Source organism: Cheilinus undulatus, linkage group 24, assembly GCF_018320785.1.
Source record: "Cheilinus undulatus linkage group 24, ASM1832078v1, whole genome shotgun sequence".
Lineage (NCBI taxonomy): Eukaryota > Metazoa > Chordata > Actinopteri > Labriformes > Labridae > Cheilinus > Cheilinus undulatus.
In genome coordinates, this window is record NC_054888.1 from 2,675,510 (window position 1) to 2,688,824 (window position 13,315).

Here is a 13,315-nt window from a genome sequence, read left to right on the forward strand (position 1 = left end):
GGTCTAGGGTCATCGCTGAGCACTTATCTTTTCCGCAGAACACAAGTATCTTTGCTTAAAATAAGCTGGCCCAAAACAAAGATAGAAAACCTCACTCTCTCCTTTCTGTTTGTCTTCAGTCACAGGAGTTCCAGGGTTTCCCCAGTGACCTCCAGCCTCTGCTGCCATACGATCCAGCTGCCAGAGTCATCCCCCAGTCTCCTTCTTCCTCCTCTTCCTCTTCGTTTCCCTCTTCACCCCTTTCCTCCTCCCTCCCAGGAACCCCAAAACGCATCCTGAAATCTGAGTGGTCCTACCCGAGTGAGACCCCGCTGAATGAGGCTGCTCATCTCAGTTCTTCCTCTCAGTATCTGTCCTCCTCGCCCTCAATCACAAACTCGGAGTCTCAGTTTAGTTACCAGACTCTGGATGACGTGTCAGCCCAGCTCGACTCTGAATGCTCCTACAATGAAGGCACGTGGAACTATCAGGCCCTCTCCCCAAGCTCCAGCATCCAAAGTGGGCAGAGCAGGGTTGACTGGAACAGCCTCACCCATGAAATGAGGTGTGTTTCGGGGGAAGGTTGGAGCTGTGATCCTCTGCTCTCCTCTGGTCGCTCTACTCCCTCTCAAGTTGACAGCAACTCAGTGTGTTCTGAGAAAATACCCTCCTCTCCCTCTCTGAATCGGGACAAAAGGAAGTCTAGCACCTCCTCCTCATGCTCACGCACCTCCACCCGTAGCATCTCCCTTCGTAAAACCAAGCGTCCACCTGCTCCTCCTCTGCGCTCAGACTCTCTAAGGCGGCGCCCTGTTCGTATGAAACCTCCTCGGTCCCACTGCAGTCCCCGCCTTGAGAGGAGCCCCAAGCCAACACCACCTTCATCTCCTCAGACCTTCCATGATCCGTGGGTGCCTCGGAGCAACACCAAAAGACGCCAGAGTGGACTCAACTGTGGGACCGTCACTACTTTTGAACCTTTAATCCCACATCTGCAGACTGCACCCTCCACTGAGTATGCTCCCTGTGAGCAGGTGCTGCCAAGTTCCAGCCAGTCCAGTGCTCATGATTTTACTGGTGGCTCAGAGGAGGAGGTGCAGACCCTTAACTCCCAGCCTGCTGCTCCTTCAGTAGCCGGGCTGCATCGTCTGGCTTCTCCCTCCAGTGGATACTCCAGTCAGTCCAACACCCCTACTCCTGGAACTCCTGTGTCCTCTCCACTTTCTCCATCCTCGCCTCTTGCAGCTGGCTCCGGGGCTTTCTTCCACTCCCCGACTTCCCCGCTCTCTGCTACACGTCCCTTGCCTTCCCCTCTGCCCTCCTCCCTGCCCAGGACAAGATCTCAAGGAGAAGGGCGACCAAAACCACCAATCCCAGAGCGCAAATCATCCCTCATCTCCTCCCTGTCCTCTTCATTCTCCTCCACTTCTTCTCTGTCTTCTTACACATCCTCAGAACACCCGATCCTCCCTGCTCCACCTGCTCCTCCTCCTCTTCCTTCTCAGTCAGTCTTCTACTCCCCCAATCATGAGTCTCCTCCTCCAGCTCCTCCGTCTTTCACCAAACTCTCCGCTGCTCCTTCCCCTCCACCTTCATCTCTACCTCCTCCGCCTCCCCCGCCTCCTCCTCCACCTCCTCTTCCCCATCTATTCTCTCGTCCACCTCCTCCTCCGTACTCCTACGCAGTCAGGCAGAGCTCCCATCATGTTGTGCGAGCATCCATGGCATCATGCAACAATTCCCCCACAACCTCAACCCCCCAACCTCCCCGTCCGTGTACTCCACCTCCTGATAGGTCAGAAACCCCAATGTTGCCAAATGCTGATGCTCCCCATCCCCAACCACCACCTCCTCCTCCTCTGCCTCCTCCACCAACGTCCCCTTCATGTCCTCTCTTCCTGCGGGACGTCAGTAAGTCTCCAAGTCGGTTTGCCAGGGTGTCCACACCTCCCTGTCCCCTTGTCACGACCCAAGCCTTGCAGGGCATCAAGCTTCGTTCAGTCAAGAGCCAGGAGGGCCCACTTACTGAGGCCATGATAGCCAATGCTGTTTCTGATGATGCAAGACTCCAAAGTCAGACTGAAATAGTGTCAGCGGATGCTAACAATGCTAACAGCAGCAGCATTCTTCAACAAAGTCAAGAAGCTCAACCAGATAGTGCAGTGCAGGCTCATGCTGATCTTAACCCCAACCCTAAACCTGACCCCAAACCTAACTTTTTCCCTGATACTAATCTTATCCCTGACTCTAAACTTAACCTTTCCCCTATTCCTAAACCTAGCCTTATTTCTAAGCCTAATCCTAATCTTCTCCCTGACCCTAAACATAACCATATCCCTGAACCTAAACCTAACATTTCACCTGAACAAAACCCTAATCCTATCCTTTATCCCAAACTTAACCTTTTCCCTGAACCTAAATCTAACATTTCCCCTAATCCTAAACCTAACCTGATCTCTGACCCCGGCCGTGCAGTCTCTGAAGGAACAGGACCTAGAGCACAAAAAGGTATCTGTTATCAAGGCAGCAATGAAGCCGAGATCACAGGTCCTCTTAAGGATGACGCCAGCCTTGAGAATTCAGCAAACCTTGATGCAAAGAGACCAGGACACAAACCAGACCAGGATTACTACAATCTAACACACACCAAGGCAAAGACACCAAAGTCATCTCATACTAATCCTCAGAGAAGCTCTGGAATGGAGCTGTCCAATGGTGGAATTCCTCAAGAAATATTTTTTCAAGAACAAAAGAAGGGAGATGCAGAGATGTATGTTTTACCATCGAACAATCATGTCTCCAGTCCTGATGGTCCCTGGGTCAAAATGCCAAACGGCGCTGATGAAAACTTCCATGACCTAAAAATCAAGCACAAAGCTTTGCAGCAAGAGGTACCAGGAAGAATTTTACAAGATGCTGAGAAGCCTGAACCTGCAAAAAGACAAGGGCACACTGAAGAAGCCTGGAAAACAGAGTCATCATACTGGACTCTCTCTGGAACAAGACCTAGAGGAAGCCAAACACGACTGTCTGAGACCAGAAATGATGAAATGATAAACAACAAGAAGAATCCAGATATGCAGAATCACACTGTACCTGATGGAGACTCCAGTGATTTAAAACAGAACCACAGGATTCACAGCCCAAAGAAGCTCCGATCCCCCGAGAAGCCAATCCTGCCGAAGAAGCCCGATCTCTGCATTCTGAGTCTGATGGCGTCCCCTGAGGCCAGGAAAGGACTGGGTGATAGAGCACTCAACTCTGGACTCAACAACCAATCACAGCCTCCCACTGATTCCACCAACACAACTTCAAACTCATACAAAACCACCTGTAGTGTGAACAAGACCTCATCACCGGAGAAGTCAGTGGCACAGACTTCTTCACCTCAATGCGCAGTCTCTGATTGGCCTTTGGACTCAACGCCGTCTCACTCACCAGTCAGCTCCCCTCAGAGACAGAAACCTTTGATTTTACCCAAGAAGCCTGATCTGACAATGACTTCACCCAAAACAACCAAACCCATACGTTCATCTAAAAACAGACCCAGAAGCCCCTCAGGGACTCAAGGCTACTCCGAGATCTCTGCTCTGTCACAGACAGACAGACAGAAAACATCTGGCAATATGGAAACTGTGATGGCTGGAAAGATGTTAAATGGGCCCTCGGGAGGTTGGGGCACCATGCAGACCGGAAGCAGCTGTGGGACTATGGGGATCTATGGGAACTATGGTCCGTCAGGGGTCCCGGGTCCTGCTGTACCCTCGAGCAAGCTTTCTCCTAACACCATGAATAATGGGACAAGTCCTCTGGAGAATTGTAATTCCTTAGGAACACGAGGAACCTTGGACACTTGTAGCACCTCAGAGAATTCAACAGTACACGGACTGACTGACCCCCATGCTGCCCTTATCAGGACCAGACTCCATAATGAAAAATCCTGTCACCGGAGGATGATGAGGTCCTCGCTGGCTGAAGATGAAGATGAAAATGAGAGGGAGGAGGAGGGTGGGATGAAGATGATGCCATCAACTATGAGGAAAAAAGACAAAACAAGAAAGAGGAGGAAGAGAAGGACAGGCAGGCAGCTCCTGATCATGTCATCGGCAATGGAGCCTTCTCCCTCATCGTCATCATCATCATCTTCATCCTCATCGTCGACTTCATCATCCTCATCGTCCGGAGACGAGCGTGATGCGCCTAAAAACAGAATGATGCAAAAAAGACCGTCGACGAGAATGACAGAAGATTGTGATAGAGTCAACAGTGACTTTGAGGCCTCCTGTCCCCAGACTGGTCATAATAATTTCCCCCTCAGAGGTGCACTGTCCACTGACAGCCTGAAGGGGGAGCTCTCACTTCCAGAACTTTGCATAGAAGAATCAGTGGTGGACGTAAAGAAGGAGGCGTTCAGTGAGGGAGCTAAGGTGACTGAGGATGGACAACCCGCAGATGGTGAGTTGGCTGATTAAAACTGCTCTTTTCCATGTTCACACAACACTTTCAGCTGAAAAGGGTAAAATTCTGTTGCAGTTTGGCTATTTCTTTACATTATGGCATTTTGGGTGCCTGAAAATGGAATATTTAGATGTCCATGAATGTCCATAAGAGCCAGAAAGGGTTGTGTGCATGAGGTTTCCAAATGGGTCTGTTCATAGGTTCCATGGTGGCCCCAACTTCCATGCCCATGTGATTACAACCTATACAAAACCTATATGGGCCCCAGCTTGGATAAAGGTCCACATGGGCTGCACAGTTGGGGCCAGAAAGGAATGCATCTGGCGCCTCTGGTCATCAGTCAATGTCCAGGCCTCACAAGAGGTTAGTAAGACTAGGAGGAACAAGGACCAGAAGACTCAGACTTTAGTGCTCATGTTCAGATACTGGGAATGCCACTCTGTCCAAAAAGTACACTCTGAAACAAATCACTGCCTTGGCAAGTCAACACCAGAAAAGCTTGAACTCCTATGATCTTGAGTCTCCAGCTGGGCCGCTTCGGGAACACTTCCAGTGGGCAATGGCGCATGCTGTCGGCCCCTGTGCACCCAGAATTCAGCAGTGTATGTCTAACATGGGGATATAAACCCCAATTCAGGGTGTTGACAAGAGGTCGGAACTGGCTAAGAGCTCCTCGCCAGTTACAACCACTTGTCCCAATGTTGTCAACAATTATTCAGACAGTGAGCAGGAGTTTGCCAGCAATTTTTAGCAATTAAAATCAGCTCTCAATACTGGGAGTCTAGGACTTCTAATTTTGTTCTCACAGCATCAAAATCTACATTAGCATGGTTTGTTTTTCACTGCTATCACATCAAAATTTAAATTCCTTGGATCATGACAACTGTCATGCACCCATGATGAATTTCCTGATGTAGTGTTAGTCTCTTTTGGCCTAAACTGACAGATCTTACAGCTCCAACAAGCTTTGAGAGAAGGCAACACTTTCAGCTGTAATGCAAGCTGCAATATGTGACCCCATTCAGTCAGAGAGCTGCTGATTAAGAGCTTACAATTCTGTTTCTGCTTTTCTCTGTTTGTGTTGTAAAGACTGACTCCAATGCCCTGAGACTTAACCAGTTGCTCTACAAGCTTCTGGCTTCAGTGAGGATAGATCTCTTTATTTCACTGTTAATGTGACTTTGCGACAGTTAAGCAGAAAGAAACAGTAAACCTACTGTTTGTCGTTTCAGCTGACGTATTTGTGAGAGTTTCAGCAGATCAGATGTTCGCCTCCAGTCGACCACGAACCACGGACGATCTGTTCGCTGTCATCCACAGGTACAGACACAAAACACAAACTGTTCACACATTTACGTCTTACGCCACATCCTCATGTGTCTGTGATTCTTTCCTCTCTCTACGTGGAGCAGTGCAGTATGGGAAGGCACAGCGTGAATGCCGTGATAGGCAGGTTTAAGCTGCAGGTAAAAACTGTGGTATTGTAGTAGACAGAGGTTAGATGTTAACCCATGGTAGTCTGATCTTTGTAGACTAACCCAGTGATTCAGACATCTATTTCTTCATCTGTAGTAGATTTATCTTCCCTCTTACCTTAAAGCAGAATTTTTTTAATTCCCTTTCTTGTGCTGTCCTGACTTCCCTCTTTTCACACTTTGGTGGTTGGTAGTCCAGTGGTTTTGCTGAAAGTCTTCTAACCCAAGTTATAGCTGTGCTTCGCATACAATAAATAAATTAATAAATCCAGTCCAATTTTCTATATGTGGCTAACTGTTACCTTCCTGCTACGTCCACTGTGGTAGTGATTTAAGTCCAGCTGGAAAAGCACTTGTGTTGTCGCCAAAAATCAAGAAGTTGGTCCTCCATTTCTGACATCCACCTATCTTTATAGTTCATGATGGCCATCATTGCCATGGCTGTGTTTGTTGTGCTTCCTCCTTCCTCAGCTAGCTTCCTGATTTGCAATTGTTCCGTTCCACGTAGAAATCCACAGAGAACATGCTCAGCTGTCTTCAGTGTTAACGCCACCCAACAGGATTTTGATCATGAATATTGAAGGTTTAGTATTTCAAACCAGATTGAAAAAATCTAGGGATCGTACTCAATATATGTAGAGATTTTCTGATAATTGCAGCATACAGGTCAACTCAGACCTTTAATTTACAGACTTTGCTCTATTCCCATTTTTTCCAAATAGCTGGTTTTTACTTCCTGGTATTTGGGCATCACTGAGATCATATGAATACAATTAACTAATACCACCATTATTATATCTGTGAAAGTGTCTTGAATGTTAAGACAGAAGCAGATAAAACATCGTGTTATCAAGTAAAAACAACCACCGCTGAATTATGGAAAGAAGTTAGCAGCTGCGTTTCCATTACCCTAGAAATGCGCAAAATCTAAATAGCACAATAAAAAACTGGTAACAGAAACACCAGAATTTTGGAAAAACCTCGCAAATATTGCTAAAAAGTTTTTACGCTCTCATGAGGAAGTTTATCACACATTTCAATATAGAAATATATTGCAAAAGTGCCATGGAAACACTTTTTCCATAATTCCCAAGTCACGACGTAACGCACGGTGTCACATGACCGGTTCACTCCCAGACAACATTGGCGGTACGTGTGGACAGAAGAGGATACGGAGACTTTTCTTAACATCATACTCATACCCTTATACGTGGCTTTTGCCATACATACGGTTTTTGCCTCTGAACTATCACACATTGCCTTCGTCTTTTGTTCAAAATTATCAAAGCAGCTGCTTCTGTAATTATAACCATACCAACAAGTTTTACGCATCCAGCTTCACTACATCAAAGTCATTCGAGATGAGATTTTAAGAGAACTGCGAAACCCATTCAAAGCGCAATTGTACTTAGTCAAAATTTAAGAAATATCGCTTATAAAAAAACTGTAACGGAAACCCAGCTAGTGTCTAGTTAGAAGCCAAAAGGTCGAAACAATACTGCTGTAGAAGACTAAAGATCTTAAAATCAAATCACTTTTTAAAGAAAAACACATTTTATTCATGATCATAGCCAAAACTACTACATTACCCCCAATCTTCGAGTGTAACAGTGACGTCTGATTGGTGGGGTTTGCTGTAATCATGAAAATGTCTACTGAGGCCACAGCATGAAGCAAAATATATGCTAACTAGGATATTATAACATTATCCTTTAAAATATAAACACTACAATAAAGTGTAAGGTCCAGATCATTAACAATGAATTAAATGAATCCCAGTAGGTTGTTGGAGATGTAGTTCCTTCATGGTAAAAGAATAAATAAATAAATACCAGTAAGTCAGTTTGCGCAACCATAAAGGAAAGAATATTTACGAATATTAACATTCATACCAAAATGTTAAAAAGACTTAAGTTAAAGGTTCCAAACTCTGAAAACCTCCTCTGGCCAACTGTTTTTAGTTTAGTTAAGTTTTTTTTTTAATGTCACTGCCAAATAAAGGAAAATACATATCATAATGTTGTTAATGAGGAAAAAACTAAGCTAGAAAATCCACTTTTCATCCAGGACTGTGCAGTGTCAGATGTTTAGCCTTTACATGGTAGTTGGTTTAAATGATCTCAAACTAGTACGCAGTTATTTTAAAATGTGAGGTGTTTCCATCAGGTAAAATGTTCATTTATAAAGGAAACAAGTTTGCTAATTTTGACGGCAGTAGCTATAGAGTTCATGCATTTATTTATCAAATTATTTTTCTTTAAGTGAAAAATTTAACACTATGTACAATGCTTAACAAATTTATTAGACCACCACTCAAAGGTAAGGTTTATGCCACAGCTGCCCTAAATTAACAGCATTGGTAATTACCAAATTCATTTATGTTTCTGCAATGGTTAATACACCAATATGTAGAAGCTCTTTAACCCAAATGATATTTTTAATGCTAAAATAAAATAATTATTGTTATCCATGAATTTTCAAATTTACTAATTTAAAAAAAAAAAATGAAAAAATAGTAAAGCACATTAATATTTCTTGATTAATATGTCAAATTATAGTTATTTGCTTGCATTCCTGAAGAGAAAAATGAGTTTTAGTGGTTGAATGTTATGCTTGATTCATTTCTGACTTCTCAGAGAAGCCCAGTGAGCCGGCTCAGATTTGGGTATAAAAAGGTGAGGTCCGTATTAAAGCACTTCATGATGCTGGATGGTCTCTGAGACAAATATGACAGGTGGTCTGATAAATTTGTTAAGCATTGTACCTTAACACTCGATTCTAAATTGTTTATGAAATACGGAAGATGCCCACAAAAAAACAAAACAAAAAAAAAAAAAACTATGTGAGGTTTCATGGACAGTTTCAGGGAAAACTGCCAACGATTTTATTAAAAATCAATGAAACAGAAATATTTATTTTCACAAATTTACTGTTGTGACACCTGATAGTTTTAAAATGTTGAAGTCACAAAAACTTTCAAAACTCAATGTAAACATTTTAAAAAATTAATTTGAAAAAATTCTGTATGCAAGAACACGTAATACATCTATTTTTAAAAAGAAATTATCGCTGTCACTGACCTGCACATAGTCTTGTAGCTTTGCCTTTTTTTTCGTACGTGATTTTTACTTCCAGAAAGAAAGCAGAAAAAGTGGGCGGGCACTAATGAGCTCATAAAGCTTCAGAGGATGACATCATCAAAGGCAGAAGGATGAAGTCAGGGAGTTTTCCCTCCATTTTTGTCCAGTAGTAAAAGTGGGCGGGCTCTGTTAAAGGGGAGTGAAAAGCTCTGTGTTTTAAAGGAGCAGCTTCATTGAGATGGTTTTACCACATAGTTTAGCTTTAAATGGCCTCAGGTAAAATCCTGCACCTTTACAGGATGTTCTTGTACAATTACACGGTTTATATTTGTGCTGTTTTTCTCTTCTTCAGGTCTAAAAGAAAGATGCTGGGTAGAAAGGCTCCAGAAGACGACAGACATCGTATCTCCTCTTCTTCTTCCTCCTCTCCTCCTGTCTCCCCCACGGACCCCATCCCTCGTCCGGCTCGCCCTTCATCCCTCAGAGGTCAGAGGTCAGCGAGGAGTGAGAGCTTCAAGGCCCTCCTGCTGAGGAAGGGGAGCCGCTCTGAGCTGTCGTCTCGACTCTCAGCTGTCGAGCGTCTTCGCGTCGTCGCTGCGTCGCTGCCTCTGCCACCGCCGCCGCCTCCACCAGACGACCCAAACGCCAAGTCATGTGATATAAACACCCATCTGACCGTGGACGTCCCCGTGTTGCCAACGTCCTCAGTCAGTCTGTCTATGATGTTCACCTGGAGTCAGAATCACCTTCTTCTTAACCCCGCCTCCTCGCCTTTCTTCTTCCTGTCCTCCTCCTCCCTACGTCCTCGCTCCCGCACCCCTCCGTGCTCCTCCAGCCGACGCTTTTCTGCTCGCAGTCGTCTCTATGCCGCCCCCATGACGGCCATCTATGAAGAAGAGAGTGAGGAGGAGGAGGAGGAGGATGATGAGGTTTTTATGGAGTCCCCCAGGAATGAAGGAGAACCTCGTCAGCAGCTGGTGGAGACTTCCTGATGGACTGAAACACTCTAAAGATCATCCTGCTGTTTGGATCCAGCCGTGTTCCAGCCTTGAATTCAGTAAATCTCTCCTGAGCGAGATCTTCATCAGAAACATGGCAAACACTGCCGCAGTGACCTGAACCTGATTGGACCGACTTGAAGCTGATGAATTGAATGTAAAGAAGCACACCACACTGTTGAATAAAGGGCGTGCCTCTAGTAGCAACACCCAACTACAGAAGCCTGGAAGGGACATGTAGAGTTATCCTCATGCTTTCTTGAGCCCCAAAAACCTCAACTTAACGTACCTAATGTCGAACTACGGTACTTTTCTACCATGTTTGTCTTTGCTTGATAAGATTGTCTTTTTATACTAATGCACGATACTGGAAATGCATTTATATTCTTTTTCTTACTTAAAGTACATGAGATTGTTTTAAATTCAGTAATATAATGTTTATTTGGCTATATTTTTGAACTCTCATGCAAAACTCAAGAGCACATTTTAGCATTTCTGACTTTCCATTTGACCTGCCCCTGTGCTTTGACTGCCTCCCAGTGCCTAGACTTTCCTCTAAAGGTCTGCTTGCTCTCAGATTTTTAGTTGCTAGCTCAAATTTCCTGCAGTCACGTTCAAATAGCTTCTCCCATTCAGGTCAATTCTGCTTGTTTGTGAACCTGACACTGATTTTCCCCTGTGTGTACCAAGCTTTCGATGTGGTGTACGAAACTTAACATGCGGCTTAGAAAACTGATCTTTATGTATGGCAAACGGACCTTTTTCCATGTCGAATGAAACTTTCTCTGCGGCATGTAAACGTTCCCTCTGGAATACAAAGCTTGAATTTCTCTCAAAACTTTTTCTGTGGTGTCTGAAGCTTTCCCTATGTCGTACAAATGCTCTGTGGCATTCAAAATTTTCCCTGTGGCATACGAAACTCTGGTTGCAAAACGTAACTTTCTCTGCGGCATACAAAACATTACCCCTATAGTGTATAACAATAAACTTTCTCTAAGTTTTTCATGGTGTACAAAACTTAACTTTCTTTGTGGCGTACAAAACTTTCTGTGTGGGATCCAAAACGTAACTTTCTTTATGGCAGACAAAACTGTCTTTGTGGTGTACGAAACTTAACTTTCTTTGTGGCGTACGAAACTTTCCCTGTGTGCTTAAATCATATTTCTGCCCCTGGCTACTTTATAAACCAACCAGTAAGAAACAGGTAGAGGATGGACCAATCACGTTAGCTCTGCCTGTTGTTGCTATGCTGTTCTCCAGGAGACATTTGCTTCGATCTCACTAAGAGAATCCCAACATTCTATCACACACACACACACACACACACAGCAAAAGCCTGAGAGCCTAAAATCATTATCAGATTTTACAGTTATATCTTCCTGAGCCCTCCTCCTTTGTTTTTACTGCATTTTTATTTTCCCACTCATTTAGGTTCAGGATTTGATAAGTATAACACCTAAGCTGTGTCCTTAAACAGGAGTTTTGACCAAAATATGGCTTCTGCATATGAGAACAACAGGCTTACAATATTCTACTTTACTTATTTACCTTTTCTCCAAATTTCCAGGCAAATACCACTTTAACGTTTTATTTAAATATCCAGAAATTCAAAGAAAAACTTCCCCCCAAAATATTTAAAACATCCAAACAAAATCCCTAAAAAATTCCAGGAAATTTCAGGAAAATTAAGAAGGAAATTCATTACCCAAATTTCCAGTCAATTTCCCAAACTTTGAAAATTCTCCTAAGATAACCAAAAAGTAAATCATTTCCAAGTACCCCCCAAGAAAATTCCTGAAGTTTTAAGGCAAATTCCCAGAAACTTAAAAGCAAATTCCTTAAAAAATTTCAGAGCGAATTCCAAGTAATTGACAAAAAAAGGTCAGTTTAAGTTCCATGGAAAATCCCCCCAACAATCTCCCAAACATCCAAAAATAAATAAATAAATAAATAAAATAAAATAAATAATAATAATAATAAAAATAAAATCCCAAAGAATTCCAGGAAAATTTCCTAACCAAATTTTCGGTCAAATTTCTCTTAAAGTCCGTAGAAGGAACTGGTTTGGGGTTAAAAGGCTTGGAACAGGTTTAATTTTGTCCACTGAAATGATGACTAAAATGTTTGCCAACTACCTTTTTCTAGGAGGCTAAAACTAGCTAAAACAGATCTGATGACAAAAACTGGTTGAAAAGTAGGTTGTCTCCTGGAGAACAGCACGGCAACAACGGACAGAGCTAACATGATTGGTCCAACCTCTACCTGTTTCCTATTGGTTGGTTTGTCAGAACAAAAGAACATTTAGAGCGAAGAGAAAGTTTCGTACGCCACAGAGAGTTCCAGTTTGACAAACAAGCAGAATCAACCTGAATGAGAGGGGAAAGGATGGAACACACAATCTGAGCTCGGGGAGGCAGTGTAGAGCACAGACAGGTTTGAATGTCAGGTTTGTAGAAAAATCTGAGCCCGGAATCAATAAGTTGTATTTTCAAAACATTCAAAAGTGATTGAGTTTAGTGACAATAATGACTCCATACATATCATCAAAACCATACAATCAGTTTCATAACACAAATTTACAATCTGCTAACATTGTTAAACCAAAAGTGATCTGGTACGATATTGAAAAAGGCTAGACTCCTCCTATAATTGAAATACTTATTATAAAATCACCATACTGAGCAATAACATAAATAAATTACAAAGAATTATATTCCAGCACCATTACACCTAAAGTGGAATATTTCATTATTTGTTTTAATCTTGATAAATAAAGGATTATAGCCCATGATAATAAAACGTCCACTATCTCTGCATAAGACAATAAAGAGATAAAGTGGATAAAGAGAAGGCCGTAATCATCAAGATTAAAACAAAAAGACTACAGACTTTTCACCTTATGAGGAATGAATTATTTACTTTTTTGAAGTAAAATGTAACAAACATTAACTTTTTTTTTATAACGTTTGAAATGCATCATACTTTATCGGAAATATTTCACCAACAGCTATACTTCCTGATGTATTTCCATTTTTATCATATCTCTAAAGATGTAATAGACTCATTTTATACATTATTATGACCAGCTATAAGCTCAATACGTGATGTAGACCATCCCAGACTGTAAATAATGTTCATCATTGCTGCTGATTTCTTCTCTAGCTTCTTTTTCAGCTTCACTCTTCGTCTGAACGAGTCCATGAGCCTCATGTGATGTGTTTTTTTCTTGAATACAGTAGCAGATAGTAAGACGAATTAAAAGTCAGAAACATTATGTAACTTTAAGGTGAAGACTTTGAATTTAGGAGCATTATTATCGTCTCTG

General features: G+C 42.8%; 1 protein-coding gene across 1 annotated transcript in view; it reads left to right on the plus strand.

Moving 5' to 3' along the window:
- The window catches only part of nhsl1a (NHS-like 1a), a 30,631-nt gene extending 19,631 nt beyond the window's left edge, over positions 1–11,000 (plus strand). The window contains exons 7-11 of the mRNA XM_041782363.1: positions 126–1,059; positions 1,114–2,012; positions 2,094–4,434; positions 5,670–5,757; positions 9,345–11,000. Of these exons, the coding sequence (XP_041638297.1) occupies positions 126–1,059; positions 1,114–2,012; positions 2,094–4,434; positions 5,670–5,757; positions 9,345–9,984 (4,902 nt within the window). The 3' untranslated portion in view covers positions 9,985–11,000. The remainder of the gene's footprint in view (positions 1–125; positions 1,060–1,113; positions 2,013–2,093; positions 4,435–5,669; positions 5,758–9,344) is intronic.
- The last annotated feature ends 2,315 nt before the right edge of the window (positions 11,001–13,315 follow it).